General features: G+C 48.9%; 1 protein-coding gene across 1 annotated transcript; it reads left to right on the top strand.

Annotated features, from left to right (window-relative positions):
* The first annotated feature begins 1429 nt into the window (after window positions 1–1429).
* Window positions 1430–12125, top strand: LOC149442390 (14 kDa phosphohistidine phosphatase-like). Its single transcript, XM_089656154.1, has 3 exons — window positions 1430–1605; window positions 7824–7948; window positions 11889–12125. Exons 1-3 carry the CDS (start codon window positions 1470–1472, stop codon window positions 11976–11978), a joined length of 351 nt encoding a protein of 116 aa, XP_089512280.1. The 5' UTR covers window positions 1430–1469; the 3' UTR covers window positions 11979–12125.
* The last annotated feature ends 4256 nt before the right edge of the window (window positions 12126–16381 follow it).

The following is a 16381-nucleotide window of genomic DNA, read 5'->3' on the forward strand; positions in this document are numbered from 1 at the left end:
AATACGAAAAGTCCTGCAGAACGCATTAAATTCATAAACTGAGGTACGCCTGTAATTTACACGTATTGGGATTTTTTTTTTAGGAAAGACATGGAGCAGAATACATTGTTGGCCGAAATTTATGATGAAATTTGATTTTTTTAAATTTTTTTTTAGTGGACATGTTTAATAGCAAAAAGTCCAAAATATAGTTTTTTTATCAAAATTGTCAAAATCCGTGGGGAAAAAAGGACGCACGTTTCATTTGGGTGCAGCGTTGCATGACCGCGCAATTGTCAGTTAAAGTAAGGCAGCGCCGTTACGCATAAAATGGCCTGGTCAGGAATGGGGGGGGGGTGGATCCTCTGGAGGGTGAGGGGTTAAGAAATCAGATTTATATGGGGTGAATGCTCGTTGGGAGTTGGTTTTACGATTGCTCCTTCGCATGACTATGTCGCTTCAGATTTTTGATGTTCAAAAGACGCCATCACATGAAGGTTCGATCCAATCATTACATTGATGGTCGTCATTAGTCGTATCGAAAGATCGCATCGCGGCATGTGTCGCCATCCTAGATTGTAAGCTCCCAGGATCAGGGCCCTCCTATCCCTCTTGTATTGAACGGTATTGATGCTGTATTGTCTCCCGTTATATTGTACAGTGCTGAGCAAACTGTTGGCGCTACATAAATCCTGTATAATAATAATAATATAAATCCTGTATAATAATAACAATATAAATCCTGTATAATAATAATAATATAAATCCTGTATAATAATAACAATATAAATCCTGTATAATAATAATATATAAATCCTGTATAATAATAATATAATAATATATAAATCCTGTATAATAATAATAATAATAATAATATAAATCCTGTATAATAATAATATAATAATATATAAATCCTGTATAATAATAATAATAATAATAATATAAATCCTGTATAATAATAACAATCTCAATGTATTCGTCTGCCAATTGACACCCCCGGTCACACCAATCCGACTTTGAAATCGTGCGACTCCCAGTGAAGTCGCGGGATTTCAGAGTCGGATGGCGTTCCGACTTGAGGCGCGGCTTGCGAGGTACAGATTGTCTATGCCAGTCGCACCTGAAGTAGTGCGTGCGGCCGAGTCGGGATCGCACCGATGTGACCGCTGTAATTGTGGACAGTTGGGTGCGACTTGCCATGCGATTCGCCAAGCGGCACCCGGTGTGACCGAGGTCTACAAGGGAATCTGTGAACACAAAACCATGAAACTCCGTTCTCTGACTCGGATATCGTGTCTGGGACTGTAAGGGTTAATAAAAAGACAGGATGACGTCCTTAGATCTAGTATGTGGGGGCTGCTTCCACCAGAGCCTGATCACACAGGCGTTTTATTTTCTAGTCCTGTCCCTTTAATGTCCCTACTGGTTGGGTTGTGCTATATATAGAGGGCCCTCCCTCAGCCCCTCCCCCTCCTCTGTACAGAGCTGCCATGGCTGATCTAGGCTCGGTGGCCGAGGTACACATAGACCCGGAGGGGGTGTTCAAGTATATCCTCATCAGGGTGAGCGCCGAATCACAACCCCACCGAGACATCGTCAGGGGGACCAAGAGTGCCGAGTACCACAGTGAGTGGAGAGGGGGGGGGGCCACACCGCACCATAGGAAGAATGTGTATTGTGCGTCCACCCCATGGAGGGGGGAGGGGAATTGGAATAATGAGGGGGGGCAGCTGGAATAATGGACCTGGGGGGGGGGGGCTGAAACAATGGACTGGGGGGGGGGTGTGCTGGAATAATGGACTGGACCTTGAAGTTTATCCAACGCCATCACTTATGTAATGATGAAGGTTGTCCCGAAGAAGTAACGGCACTTCCTTGCAGGCTGGCCTGGGGATCCTGCCAGTAACGGCACTTCCTGTTGTGGGCCGACGTGGAGATCCTGCCAGTAACGGCACTTCCTGTTGCGGGCCGACGTGGAGATCCTGCCAGTAATGGCACTTCCTGTTGCAGGCCCACGTGGAGATCCTGCCAGTAACGGCACTTCCTGTTGCGGGCCCACGTGGAGATCCTGCCAGTAATGGCACTTCCTGTTGCAGGCCCACGTGGAGATCCTGCCAGTAACGGCACTTCCTGTTGCGGGCCCACGTGGAGATCCTGCCAGTAATGGCACTTCCAGTTGCGGGCCCACGTAGAAATCCTGCCAGTAACGGCCTTCCTGTTGCGGGCCCACGTGGAGATCCTGCCAGTAATGGCACTTCCTGTTGCGGGCCGATGTTGAGATCCTGCCAGTAACGGCAATTCCTGTTGCGGGCCGACGTGGAGATCCTGCCAGTAACGGCACTTCCTGTTGCGGGCCGACGTGGAGATCCTGCCAGTAACGGCACTTCCTGTTGCGGGCCCACGTGGAGATCCTGCCAGTAACGGGACTTCCTGTTGCGGGCCCACGTGGAGATCCTGCCAGTAACGGGACTTCCTGTTGCGGGCCGACGTGGAGATCCTGCCAGTAACGGGACTTCCTGTTGCGGGCCGACGTGGAGATCCTGCCAGTAACGGCACTTCCTGTTGCGGGCCGACTCGGAGGTCCTGCCAGTAACGGCACTTCCTGTTGCGGGCCGACTCGGAGGTCCTGCCAGTAACGGCACTTCCTGTTGCGGTCCGACTCGGAGGTCCTGCCAGTAACGGCACTTCCTGTTGCGGTCCGACTCGGAGGTCCTGCCAGTAACGGCACTTCCTGTTGCGGTCCGACTCGGAGGTCCTGCCAGTAACGGCACTTCCTGTTGCGGGCCGACTCGGAGGTCCTGCCAGTAACGGCACTTCCTGTTGCGGTCCGACTCGGAGATCCTGCCAGCACCTGACACATACTCATACTAGTGTGCTAAATCAGTATTATATACCACAATGTCCCGCGCTTCACTCAGAGCTATAATTATACTTCTGTTGCATATCAAGAATGTAAAGAATATTGTGAAATATGAAGACAGGAGTAAAATAATAAGAAGCTGTGTCCATATCCAATAGCAGTGTCCGTATGGTTAACAAAAATGTCCATATATGAAATTTCCTCAGACTTGCATAGTCCACCAGTTGTGCTCTCACCTCAGGACCAAACCGTTAAGTAAGGTCATATAACGCTTGTGTCAGTATGGTACCGTTGAGCGTCGTGACGTCAAAGCCCCTCCCTACGCGTTACACAACCGGTCACGTGGCTTCATCAGCATCATGCTGTCAAAGCCCCTCCCCTACGCGTTACACCACTGGTCACGTGCATAGACGTGTCCCTCACCACCACCACCAGTTGTGCTCTCACCTCAGGTATATGACCAAACTGTTAAGGTCATATAACGTTTGTGTCCCTTTAAATGGGCCAGAGTGTTGATGAGATGATATCCTGCTGTTTGGGGTCTTCCTCCACTCAAACAGTAATATGCACTCTGTGTAAAAACCACTTTGTTCAGAAAATGTGTCCTCCAGAACTTTTCCTGTGGTGAAACACCTAAAATTTGCCAGGTGGTGTCAAAATGGTACCATGGAGCTTTGTGACGTCAAATCCCCTCCCCTACGTGTTACGCCACTGGTCACATGGCTTCATCAGCGTCGTGACATCAAATCCCCTCCCCTACGTATTACGCCACTGGTCACATGGCTTCATCAGCGTTGTGACGTCAAATCCCCTCCCCTACGTGTTACGCCACTGGTCACATGGCTTCATCAGCGTCGTGATGTCAAAGCCCCTCCCCTACGCGCTACACAACCGGTCACGTGACTTCATCAGCATCATGCTGTCAAAGCCCCTCCCCTACGTGTTACGCCACTGGTCACATGGCTTCATCAGCGTCGTGATGTCAAAGCCCCTCTCCTACTTGTTACGCCACCGGTCACATGGCTTCACCAGGGGGAATTGACTGAAGCCATGTGACCAGTGGCGTAACGCGTAGGGGAGGGGCTTTGACATCATGACGCTCAGTGGTACCATACTGACACCAGCTGGCAATTTTAGGGGAGAGTTAGTAGGAATTGATGTTATTGGCAGGATCTCCAGGTGAGAAACTTTGCAACAAATTCACAATAATGATTTGCTTTACCCCGGGTTCACACCTAAGCATTTTCCGCTGCATTTTGCAGAAACGCAAAGCAGTCCATTTCACGTGATTTCCTATGGGACACGTTCACATCTCTGTGTTTTTTGGAAAGGGTCAGCCCGGGTTCACACTGATGCGGTGCGGAATTCAGTGTTTTCTGTGCGAATTCCGAACCGCATCACCATCGCACCCCGTTCGTGAACCTCTGTGGGTGTGTATGTTAACACCCCGACATCGGTCCGCAAAACACTGTTCGATGTGCAGAATCAGATCGCATAGGTGTGAATACCCATGTGATCCGATTCTAGGGCGGACAAAAAAAAAGTCCTGCTCCTTTTTGGTGCAGATGCGTTGCAATTTGAGCCAAACAAAATGTACGGCTCGGATCGCACCGCACACAAATCACATGTGATCCGCATAGGAATGCGGTGAGGTTCCTGTGCAAATCACATGCGATATACCGCACCGGAGAACTGTGGTCCCAGGCTCAGGGACTATGTTAAATGCACAAAGTTGCGTTTTTAGTTCTATAGACTTCAATGGAAATGCTGCAGAAAAGCATGTGGTGTGTTTTTTGATGCATTTTAAATCTGACTAGCAACAAGAAACACCCCCCCCCCCCTGCAAAATGCATCAAAAACACGTGCAAAATGCATTGCAGAAACGGATCAAATGCAAACTGCATAGGAGTGAACCGAGCCTTAGAAAAAAGTAAGGTATGATGCCAAGCATACTACGGCTTTTATACAGGGTGCTTGTTGGTTTTTTGTTTCCTTCAAAAATAACTAAAAGCAAAACTTTTTGTTAGTTGTGGATAGAGCAGAGAGGGATTAGAGCCCCTGTCAGGTTTTTATTGCTGTTTGTGCCCCCCCCCCCCCTTCCCGGTTAGGGAGATTCGCTCTCATTATTCGTCCTGTTTGCTGTTCTCACCAAAAGTGAAAGAAAATTCCAAATTTTGGGTTGTCACTAGAACAGGAAGGGAGGGGAAATTGTCTAATGGGGACACTATTTCTGGTGACAACCAGATTTTTCTCTCTGTTGAGGGAGTGTGTGTGTATGTATGTATGTACATACATACATACATACATACATACATACATACATACATTATATATAACTAAAAGCAAAACTTTTTGTTAGTTGTGGATAGATATACAGTGAGGCAAAAACGTATTTAGTCCCCACCAATTGTACAAGTTCTCCCACTTACAAAGATGAGAGAGGCCTGTAATTGGCATCATAGGGAGACCTCAACTATGAGAGACAAAATGAGAAAACAAATCCTGACAATCACATTGGCTGATCTGGAGAGAATTTATTTCCAAATTATGGTGGAAAATAAGTATTTGGTCAATATGAAAAGTTCATCTCAATACTTTGTTATATATCCTTTGTTGGCAATGACAGAGGTCAGACGTTTCCTGGAAGTCTTCACAAGGTTGGCACACACTGTTGCTGGTATGTTGGCCCATCCTCCATGCAGATCTCCTCTAGAGCAGTGATGTTTTGGGGCTGTCGCTGGGCAACAAGGACTTCCAACTCCCTCCAAAGGTTTTCTATGGGGTTGAGATCTGGAGACTGGCTAGGCCACTCCAGGACCTTGAAATGCTTCTTACGAAGCCACTCCTTCGTTGCCCGGGCGGTATGTTTGGGATCATTGTCATGTTGGATGACCCAGCCACGTTTCATCTTCAATGCCCTTGCTGATGGAAGGAGGTTTGCACTCAAAATCTCATGATACATGGCCCCATTCATTCTGTCCTGTACATGGATCAGTCGTCCTGGTCCCTTTGTGGAGAAACAGCCCCAAAGCATGATGTTGCCACCCCCATGCTTCACAGTAGGTATGGTGTTCTTTGGATGGAGCTCAGCATTCTCTCTCCTCCAAACACGACAAGTTGTGTTTCTACCAAACAGTTCTATTTTGGTTTCATCTGACCATATGACATTCTCCCAATCCTCTTCTGGATCATCCAAATGCTCTCTAACAAACTTCAGATGGGCCCAGACATGTACTGGTTTAAGCAGGGGGACACATCTGGCACTGCAGGATCTGAGTCCCTGGCGGCGTAGTGTGTTACTGATGGTAGCCTTTGTTACGTTGGTCCCAGCTCTCTGCAGGTCATTCACTAGGTCCCCCCGTGTGGTCCTGGGATTTTTGCTCAGCGTTCTTGTGATCATTTTGACCCCACGGGGTGAGATCTTGCGTGGAGCCCCAGATCGAGGGAGATTATCGGTGGTCTTGTATGTCTTCCATTTTCTAATTATTGCTCCCACAGTTGATTTGTTCACACCAAGCTGCTTGCCTATTGCAGATTCAGTCTTCCCAGCCTGGTGCAGGTCTACAATTTTGTTTCTGGTGTCCTTCGACAGCTCTTTGGTCTTCACCATAGTGGAGTTTGGAGTGTGACTGTTTGAGGTTGTGGACAGGTGTCTTTTATACTGATATCAAGTTCAAACAGATGCCATTGATACAGGTAATGAGTGCAGGACAGAGGAGCCTCTTATAGAAGAAGGTACAGGTCTGTGAGAGCCAAAAATCTTGCTTGTTTGTAGGTGACCAAATACTTATTTTCCACCATAATTTGCAAATAAATTCTTTCCAGATCAGCCAATGGGATTGTCTGGATTTGTTTTCTCATTTTGTCTCTCATAGTTGAGGTCTCCCTATGATGCCAATTACAGGCCTCTCTCATCTTTGTAAGTGGGAGAACTTGTACAATTGGTGGGGACTAAATACTTTTTTGCCCCACTGTGTGTATATATATATATATGTGTGTGTGTATATATATCTTTCACTTCCTGTTTCAGCTATGGGGCAGGAAGTGCCAATAAATCTCCCCAGTGGGACAGAGATGGCAAAAAAAAGTAGGCGGGGGCAATAACCCAACCTATATTTTTCTATTCAAAAGAGGCAAAAAAAAGTGTTTTGCCTTTTTTTTAGTTCTATTGGAAATGTTTTCTCATCTGTTGAAGTTTCTTCATGGACTGTTGCTGAAGAGCAGTGACAAGAGCGAAGAGGCATCTGAATCCGCTGGATACTGGGCTAGGTATACATTTCTTCTTTTGGAGACTATTTTTTGCTTTTTACATTTTTTTAATATATATATATATTTTTTTTTTTTTCCTGGTGACAGTTTCCTTTAGTGCTACTCAGGGGCGGACTGACAGCTCATGGGGCCCCCGGGCAATAGGGGATCATGGGGCCCCTGTGTCCTTGCCCAAACTTAAAAAAGTCTATGAAAAAGGTACCAGGGGCATCTCATGGGGCCCCCTATTGACCCCGGGCCCTCGGGCAGTGCTCGAGTTTCCAAATGGTCAGTCCGCCCCTGGTGGGACTAGTATACAGGTGATGGCTTCACACTTTGCGTTCGTCTCTGAACAGCGACTTTAGGAGAGGCTAACAGGTATCCAGAAGGGAATTCTGCTCTCCAGGGTTTCGGAATAGGAATGTCGTGTCGCAGACGCAGGCCTCGCATGGTTGCAGCACATATTCAGTTGACTGGGTAACATTCTGCAGAGGTACTGCCTGTCAGATGTGACTGGGGAGGGGGGTCATTTCTATACAACCCACTGTTAGGATAAGGGGGGGAGCAGTCATTGGGTGGTAAAAACATGCCTCCGCCATCTATTTTTACCACCCCCCTCTTCCCCAATCAAAAGCTTCAATAATTCCTAAAAAATGTGAAATTGTACCCGAATGATCTTTTGGAACTTGTTACGCCGTCCCATACTACAGACCGAGACTTTCTGCCTTTCCTGTAGATCACATCTTCGACAAGGTGAACCCTGAACTGCAAGCGCTGGGTCTGCGATGTGAATGCCTCGGAGGAGGGAAGATCGAACACAACAGTGCGGAGAAGAAGATCCGGGTGTACGGCGAATCTACCGTACGTATGTCTATGGGTGTGCACGATACAACAATACCATAGAGGGTGTGAGCCCATGCATTTTTTTTTTTTTTTTTTATAATTTTTTTTTTAAATGGCGCCCCAATGTGCAGACAGGCTCAGCAAAGGCACCAGAGCCTCCGAATAGAGAGCCCATACATGCACGGGAAAAAAGTCAGGTTTGTTTTTTATTTATTGAGCCTGTATGTGCGTGTTGAGGGCCCCCTGACAAAAATAAATGCACAACAAATGCAGACGTTTCACCCCTCGTTCTCCTGAGGATTCTTCCCCAAACCCCCCCCCCCCCCCCCCCGACCAGGCCATTTTTTGCGATATGGCGCTGCGTTATTTTAACTGACAATTGCGCAGTTTCGCAACGCTGAACCCAAATGAAATTTACGCCCTTTTTTTTCCCCCCGCAAAGCTTTCTTTCGGTGGTATTTGATCTCCTGTGCGTTTTTAATTTTTTGCTCTATAAACAAAAAAGATTTTGAGAAAAAAACAATATTTTTGACTTTTTGCTATTAACATGTCCTGTAAAAAAAATTTAAAAATCAAATTTCGTCATAAATTTCAGCCAAAATGTATTCTGCGACATGTCTTTGCTAAAAAAAAAAATCCCGATATGTGTAAATGAATTGGTTTACGTGAAAGTTATAGCGTCTACAAATGGCGGTAGAGATACTGGGATTTTTTTTTTTTTTTACTACTAATGGCGGTGATCAGAGACTTGTCATGGGACTGCGGCGGGCATTCTGACACTGGGGGGGGGGGGGGAACTGACTTGGTGTCACTGACATCCCCAGTGACACCAATACAGTGATCAGTGCTAATAAAAAGCACTGACACTGTACTAATGGCACTGGGTAGGAAGGAGTTAACATCTGGGGCGATCAAAGGGTTAACTGTGTGCTGTTTCACATTATGTGCTGTGTCTGTACTTTCCACTGTAAGCACACTGCTATTCAGAGCCATACAAAGCAGTGCACAGGAGCTGACAGGGGAGAGATCTGTATTGTTTATACACAGGTCTCTCCCCCGTTGCAGAGCAGTATTTCTGCTATAGCACAGAACTGGTTAAAGTGTTACTAAACCCACAACAGTACAATCAGTCTGTAGATGCAGGAAAGCATGCTTGTTATACTCACTGTGGGACCTAAGGGGTTAATCCTCTGCATTGTGTAAAGAGGCTGTTTGACCCGGCCTTCTCTGATCCTCCCCTTCTACTGCCCCAATCCATCTGCTGATAGAACAGAGCCTTGGGGGCACTCTGCGCATGCTCCGTTTGGTGTGTATTGCTAGAGGTTTTTTTTTTCTTTTTTGTTTCTTTGGGAAAGTGCATGTGATCAACATAGGGCCAATCAGTGCTGTCCAGACAGAGGGTCGGGGGTCATGCAGCCTCATAGGACAGTCAGAGAAGAGTCAAAACTCCTCCTACAAGCTTTAAACAGTGATCTGCTGGACACTGATAGAAGTCACAAGACTGCTATATACTGCTGATGAGGAAAGGTATTTAGCAGTTTATATTTACTAAAATAATTGCATTTCCATGTTGTGTGTACTGTGGGAGAGCGGATATAGTGAATGCGGGGTCCGGGGAGAGCGGATATAGTGAATGCGGGGTCTGGGGAGAGCGGATATAGTGAATGCCAGGCCTGGGGGGAGCGGATATAGTGAATGCGGGGTCCGGGGAGAGCGGATACAGTTATGCGGGGTCCGGGGAGAGCAGATATAGTGAATGCGGGGTCCAGGGAGAGCGGATATAGTGAATGCGGGGTCCGGGGAGAGCAGATATAGTGAATGCAGGGTCCGAGGAGAGTGGATATAGTGAATCCGGGGTCCGAGGAGAGCGGATACAGTGAATGCGGGGTCCGGGGAGAGCGGATACAGTGAATGCGGGGTCCGGGGAGAGCGGATATAGTGAATGCGGGGTCCGGGGAGAGCGGATATAGTGAATGCGGGGTCCGAGGAGAGCGGATATAGTGAATGCGGGGTCCGGGGAGAGCGGATATAGTGAGTGCGGGGTCCGGGGAGACTGGATATATTGAATGCCAGGTCCGGGGGGAGAGCGGATACAGTTATGCGGGGTCCAGGGAGAGCGGATATAGTGAATGCGGGGTCCGAGGAGAGCGGATATAGTGAATGCGGGGTCCGGGGAGAGCGGATATAGTGAATGCGGGGTCCGGGGAAACCGGATATAGTGAATGCGGGGTCCGGGGAGAGCGGATATAGTGAATGCGGGGTCCGGGGAAACCGGATATAGTGAATGCGGGGTTCGAGGAGAGTGGATATAGTGAATGCGGGGTCCGGGGAGAGCGGGTATAGGGAATGCGGGGTCCGGGGAGAGCGGATATAGTGAATGCGGGGTCCGGGGAGAGCGGATATAGTGAATGCGGGGTCCGGGGAGACCAGATATAGTGAATGCGGGGTCCGGGGAGAGCGGATATAGTGAATGCGGGGTCCGGGGAGAGCGGATATAGTGAATGCGGGGTCCAGGGAGAGCGGATATAGTGAGTGCCGGGTCCGGGGAAACCGGATATAGTGAATGCGGGGTCCGGGGAGGGTGGATATAGTGAGTGCGGGGAGAGCGGATATATAGTGAATGCGAGGTCCGGGGAGAGCAGATATAGTGAGTGCGGGGTCCGGGGAGAGCGGATACAGTGAATGCGGGGTCCGGGGAGAGCGGATACAGTGAGTGCGGGGTCCGGGGAGAGCGGATACAGTGAGTGCGGGGTCCGGGGAGAGAGGATACAGTGAGTGCGGGGTCCGGGGAGAGAGGATACAGTGAGTGCGGGGTCCGGGGAGAGAGGATACAGTGAGTGCGGGGTCCGGGGAGAGCGGATACAGTGAGTGCGGGGTCCGGGGAGAGCGGATACAGTGAGTGCGGGGTCCGGGGAGAGCGGATACAGTGAGTGCGGGGTCCGGGGAGAGCGGATACAGTGAGTGCGGGGTCCGGGGAGAGCGGATACAGTGAGTGCCGGGTCCGGGGAGAGCGGATATAGTGAATGCGGGGTCCGGGGAGAGCGGATACAGTGAATGCGGGGTCCGGGGAGAGCGGATACAGTGAATGCGGGGTCCGGGGAGAGCGGATACAGTGAATGCGGGGTCCGGGGAGAGCGGATACAGTGAATGCGGGGTCCGGGGAGACCGGATACAGTGAATGCAGGGTCCGGGGAGACCAGATATAGTGAATGCGGGGTCTGGGGAGAGCGGATATAGTGAATGCGGGGTCCGGGGAGAGCGGATACAGTGAATGCGGGGTGGGGAGAGAACGAACATAGTGAACATGGGGTCTGGGGTTTAGTAACACATTAAGGGCCCAGTCACACATGTATGCTGTGGAATTAATGTGTTACCACAAAGTGTCTTCTCTATGTATGTTGCGGTGCCTTTCAGCCCGGGTTCACACTGATGCGGTGCGGAATTCTCAGTTTCTTCGTGAATTCCGCACCACATCAGAATCGCACCCCGTTCATGCGAACCGCTGCGGGTGTGTATGCTAAGATAACAACTCCCTGAAATGGGTCCTGCATGTTTTGGGTGCGGTGTGATTAGAGCTGTACAAAATGTATGGCTCCAATCGCACCGCACACAAATCGCATGTGATGCACCGCACCGCACATATGTTATCCCGGACTAACTGATTATAAATTGTGAGCTAGAGTTCAACTTTGCTTCACTGGTGTATCTAAATCTAACACTCCCCCCTCAGACTGACAATGCTGCTGTGCCCTCTGTGTCCCTTCATCCAGAGTGGGGGTGCTCTAATACAGGAAGGAAGTCATTATTTGTGTCACTGCTAATTTCCTGATGAAATCAAAAATTTCGTCCTACAAATCTGTCATGAGAAGTCACCAAACTGCTTTGAAGTTGTATTTTTTTATCATCCTTTTTGTACTGATATGTGAGGAATAAAAATGTGATTTTGAATCCTTTGTAGGGATACGGCAGAGCAGATCACTCCATCACAGCCGAGAAACTGAGACGGGCTTTCAAGGACTATGAGGTGGTCTGGGAAGACAAGAAGTGACTCCACGCCTGGCTCTCTGTCCTCCACGCCATGTGCCTGGCTGAGGTCCTCAGCTCCATTCACCTACAATTATTTATGGACATTGTATAAAGAGTCACATAATAAATTAATTATTGATCATGCTAATAAAATGACCAGCGACAATGATTGATTGATTTTTCATGGGATCTTGTTTTGTTTCAACTTGTAGTTTAATGTCTTCTGCCCATGTATAGTGGATATAAAAAGTCTACATGCCCAGGGGCGGACTGACCATTTGGAAACTCGGGCACTGCCCGAGGGCCCGGGGTCAGTAGGGGGCCCCATGAGATGCCCCTGGTACCTTTTTCATAGGCTTTTTTGAGTGTGGGCAAGGACACAGGGGCCCCATGATCCCCTATTGCCCGGGGGCCCCATGAGTTGTCAATCCGCCCCTGTACATGCCCCTGTGAAAATGACAGGTTTCTCTGATGTAAAAAAAAATGAGACAAAGATAAATCATTTCAGAACTTTTTCCACCGTTAATAAACTGTACAACTCAGTTGAACAACAAACTGAAACCTTTTAGGTGGAGGGAAGTAAAAATAAAAAACTAAAATATGGTTGCATAAGTGTGCACACCCTTAAACTGATCTTGTGTTGAAGCCCCTTTTAATGTGATTCCAGCACTCAGTATTTTTGGGGAGGAGTCTATCAGCACGGCACATCCTGACTTGGCAATATTTGCCCGCTCTTCCTTGCAAAAACACTCCAAATCTGTCAGATTGCGAGGGCATCTCCTGTGCACAGTCCTCCACAGATCACCCCACAGATTTTCCATCAGATTCAGGTCTGGGCTCTGGCTGGGCCATTCCAACACTTCCATCTTCTTCTGGTGAAGCCATTCCTTTGTGGATTTGGATGTATGCTTTGAGTCGTTGTTCTCATGCTGAAAGATGAAGTTCCTCTTCATGTTCAGCTTTCTGCAGAAGCCGGAAGGTTTTGTGCCAATATTGACTGGTATTTGGAGCTGTTCATAATTCCCTCTACCTGGACTAAGGTCCCAGTTCCAGCTGAAGGAAACAGCCCCAGAGCATGATGTGCCACCACCATGCTTCACGGTTGGTATGGTGTTCTTTTGGTGATGTGCAGTGTTTTTGCGCCAAACATATCTTTTGGAATTATGGCCAAAACATTCACCCTTGGTTTCATCAGACCAGAACACATTTTCCCACATGCTTTTTGGAGACTTCAGATGTGTTTTTGCAAAATTTAGCCGGGCTTGGATGTTTTTCCTCGTAAGAAAAGGCTTCCGCTTTGCCATTCCACCCCATAGCCCAGAATACGGGAGATTGTTGTCACATGGACCACACAGCCAGTACTTGCCAGATATTCCTGCAGCTCCTTTCATATTGCTGTAGGCCTCTTGGCCGCCTCCCAGACCAGTTTTCTTCTCGTCTTTTCATCCATTTTGGAGAGACGTCCAGTTCTTGATGATGTCACTGTTGTGCCTTATTTTTTCCACTTGATGATGACGGTCTTCACTGTGTTCCATGGTATGAAAATAATCAAGACCTAGCGAGCGCACATGAAAGCGGCTATATGCACCAAAAGGAACCACAAAACCTTTCTGCAACAAATAATAATAGAATAAAGTGCAGCGCTAAAATAAATAATATCCTATAAGACACAAAATATGTTGTATATAAATTCATATGTAAAACACTCTATAGGAGGAGCCCTTGCACGCCTTGACGTCACGACGCCGGATCGGGGAGGTCCGGCGGCCACCATTTTCTGTATACTGCCCAGGATGCCAGGTGACCCGTCCAGGCCAAAGGAGGGGGTCATAGACCGGACCGGCATACCTATAATCTAACAAAGGGACCTCCCAGAGAGACATCCTAGTACCAGGCAGGACCTGCACGGAACCTCCGGCCATTTGAGATCTCTACTTTCGCATTAAGATTGCCCACTCACCAGCAGCGCAAGCTTTCCATTCTTTTCACCTGGATACCGGACCAGATTTCATACTGGGTTAATAGAGTCATCACATCATATCCAGCTTGGGACTTATTTTAATACTCATTTAGAGAGTATTTTACACACGAGTTTATATACAACATATTTTGTGTCTTATAGGATATCATTTATTTTAGCGCTGCACTTTATTCTATTATTATGTGTTCCATGGTATATTTAATGCCTTGGAAAATCTTTTGTACTTTTAACTCCAAGCACCGTCCCTCGGTTCCTACCCCTACTCACCTCTAAGCACCGTCCCTCAGTTCCTACCCTTCCTCACCTTCAAGCACCGTCCCTCGGTTCCTACCCTTCCTCACCTTCAAGCACCGTCCCTCGGTTCCTACCCTTCCTCACCTTCAAGCACCGTCCCTCGGTTCCTACCCTTCCTCACCTTCAAGCACCGTCCCTCGGTTCCTACCGCTACTCACCTTCAAGCACCGTCCCTTGGTTCCTACCGCTACCCACCTCCAAGCACCGTCCCTCTGTTACTACCCTTCCTCACCTCCAAGCACCGTCCCTCTGTTCCTACCCTTCCTCACCTCAAAGCACCGTCCCTCGGTTCCTACCGCTACCCACCTCCAAGCACCGTCCTTCGTTTCCTACCCCTACCCACCTCCAAGCACCGTCCTTCATTTCCTACCCCTACTCACCTCCAAGCACCGTCCTTCGTTTCCTACCCGGTCCCACCTCCAAGCACCGTCCCTCGGTTCCACCCCCTACCAACCTCCAAGCACCGTCCCTCGGTTCCTACCCCTACCCACCTCCAAGCACAGTCCCTTGGTTCCTACCCCGTCCCACCTCCAAGCACCGTCCTTCGTTTCCTACCGCTACCCACCTCCAAGCACCGTCCTTCGTTTCCTACCCCTACTCACCTCCAAGCACCGTCCTTCGTTTCCTACCCCGTCCCACCTCCAAGCACCGTCCTTCGTTTCCTACCCCGTCCCACCTCCAAGCACAGTCCCTTGGTTCCTACCCCGTCCCACCTCCAAGCACCGTCCCTCGGTTCCACCCCCTAACAACCTCCAAGCACCGTCCCTCGGTTCCTACCCCTACCCACCTCCAAGCACAGTCCCTTGGTTCCTACCCCGTCCCACCTCCAAGCACCGTCCCTCGGTTCCACCCCCTACCAACCTCCAAGCACCGTCCCTCGGTTCCTACCCCTACCCACCTCCAAGCACAGTCCCTTGGTTCCTACCCCGTCCCACCTCCTTGTACCGCTTCTTTTAGAAGATACAGAGTCAAGTATCATTTTGTATGGAATTTGTTAATGATTACAAGAAAAGCAGTAAAATATATCCCCTGCAGCAAGTATCAATAGCCCCCACTCCAGCAACAGTAGATCTCCCCAGCAACAATGGACCCCTGCAACAAAATACCACCCCAGCAACAACATAACCCCAGCAGCAAAAACAGATCTTCCCTCAACAGTAGATCCTTTCCAGCAACAACTGACCTCCTAGCAACATTAGATCCATCTTCAGCAAAAATAGACCACCAAGCAAAAATAGATCCCCTCCAGTGACAATAGGTCCCCCAGCAGCCAACAGCAATAGACCCTCCAGCGCTCTCCAGCACCACTTGCCATTACATACATTCAGTGCCGGAGATGCTGGAACTGCATTCCTGCTGAAAACAAGCCCTGGAAATAACAACTGTGCCCTGAGCAGTATCCAGAAAGAGTCTCTGGCTTGAATTCCTCCTGAAAAAAACAGAGCACTTCCATTCTGTAGCTTTCAGCCTCACAAGAAGCGAATGCCATCAAAGGCAAGTATGCAGCATGTGGTACACTTACCTTGCAAAGTGCTCCCTTCGAGCGCGGCAACATCCATGGTCTGCCTTGTAGCCCCATTGCCGGTGCTTCCCTCTTCACCTGGTCTTGTGTCAGGTTCCCGGAAACCTCGGCTTTCTTGATTGGCCGGGGTGACGCAACGTTGGCATTTACACTGGAGTTAATTAGGATGCCAGATTGTATTCTGAACTGTGCAGAGAACTACTGATATCATGCAGGGGACATACAGACACTCTTCTACCAGATGTAGCACCCTCTTGTAAATAGGTTGCTAGGTAAATTTGGATTTGGTCTTTACTGTAGTCAGTGGAGTGGGGTTTGATTGGTCAGGGTTGCTCAGGTTTTTCACAGGCTGCTGCTCTGCTATCCCCCCCCCCGCATTCTGGAACTCACTGGAGGTTTCCAGAACATAGTGAGTGAAGGTGCAGAGGTTGCAGTTTGATTATTTATGGCAATTCCACCAATCCCTGGGGTGGTGTGCCCAGAAGATGGGGGAAGAGCCCGTGAGTAGTCTGAGGCCTGAGTGGAAGGGAGCAGAGTCCAGGGTCCAGCCATCTTGAGGAGGTCCCTGTGCGGGGGACTCTGCTCCCGGGGCAGAGAAGAGAGAAAGGAGAGAGGCCTCAGGAGTTTG

Source organism: Staurois parvus, unplaced genomic scaffold (assembly GCF_062004578.1).
Source record: "Staurois parvus isolate SC_StPar_1 unplaced genomic scaffold, SC_StPar_1.0 ptg000892l, whole genome shotgun sequence".
Classification (NCBI taxonomy): domain Eukaryota; kingdom Metazoa; phylum Chordata; class Amphibia; order Anura; family Ranidae; genus Staurois; species Staurois parvus.

Coding starts and splice junctions, on each gene's coding strand:
- LOC149442390 (XM_089656154.1), top strand. CDS start 1,470: ATGGCTGATCTAGGCTCGGTGGCCGAGGTACACATAGACCCGGAGGGG. Junction 1,606..7,823: donor CAAGAGTGCCGAGTACCACA/GTGAGTGGAGAG, acceptor CCTTTCCTGTAG/ATCACATCTTCGACAAGGTG. Junction 7,949..11,888: donor GGGTGTACGGCGAATCTACC/GTACGTATGTCT, acceptor AATCCTTTGTAG/GGATACGGCAGAGCAGATCA.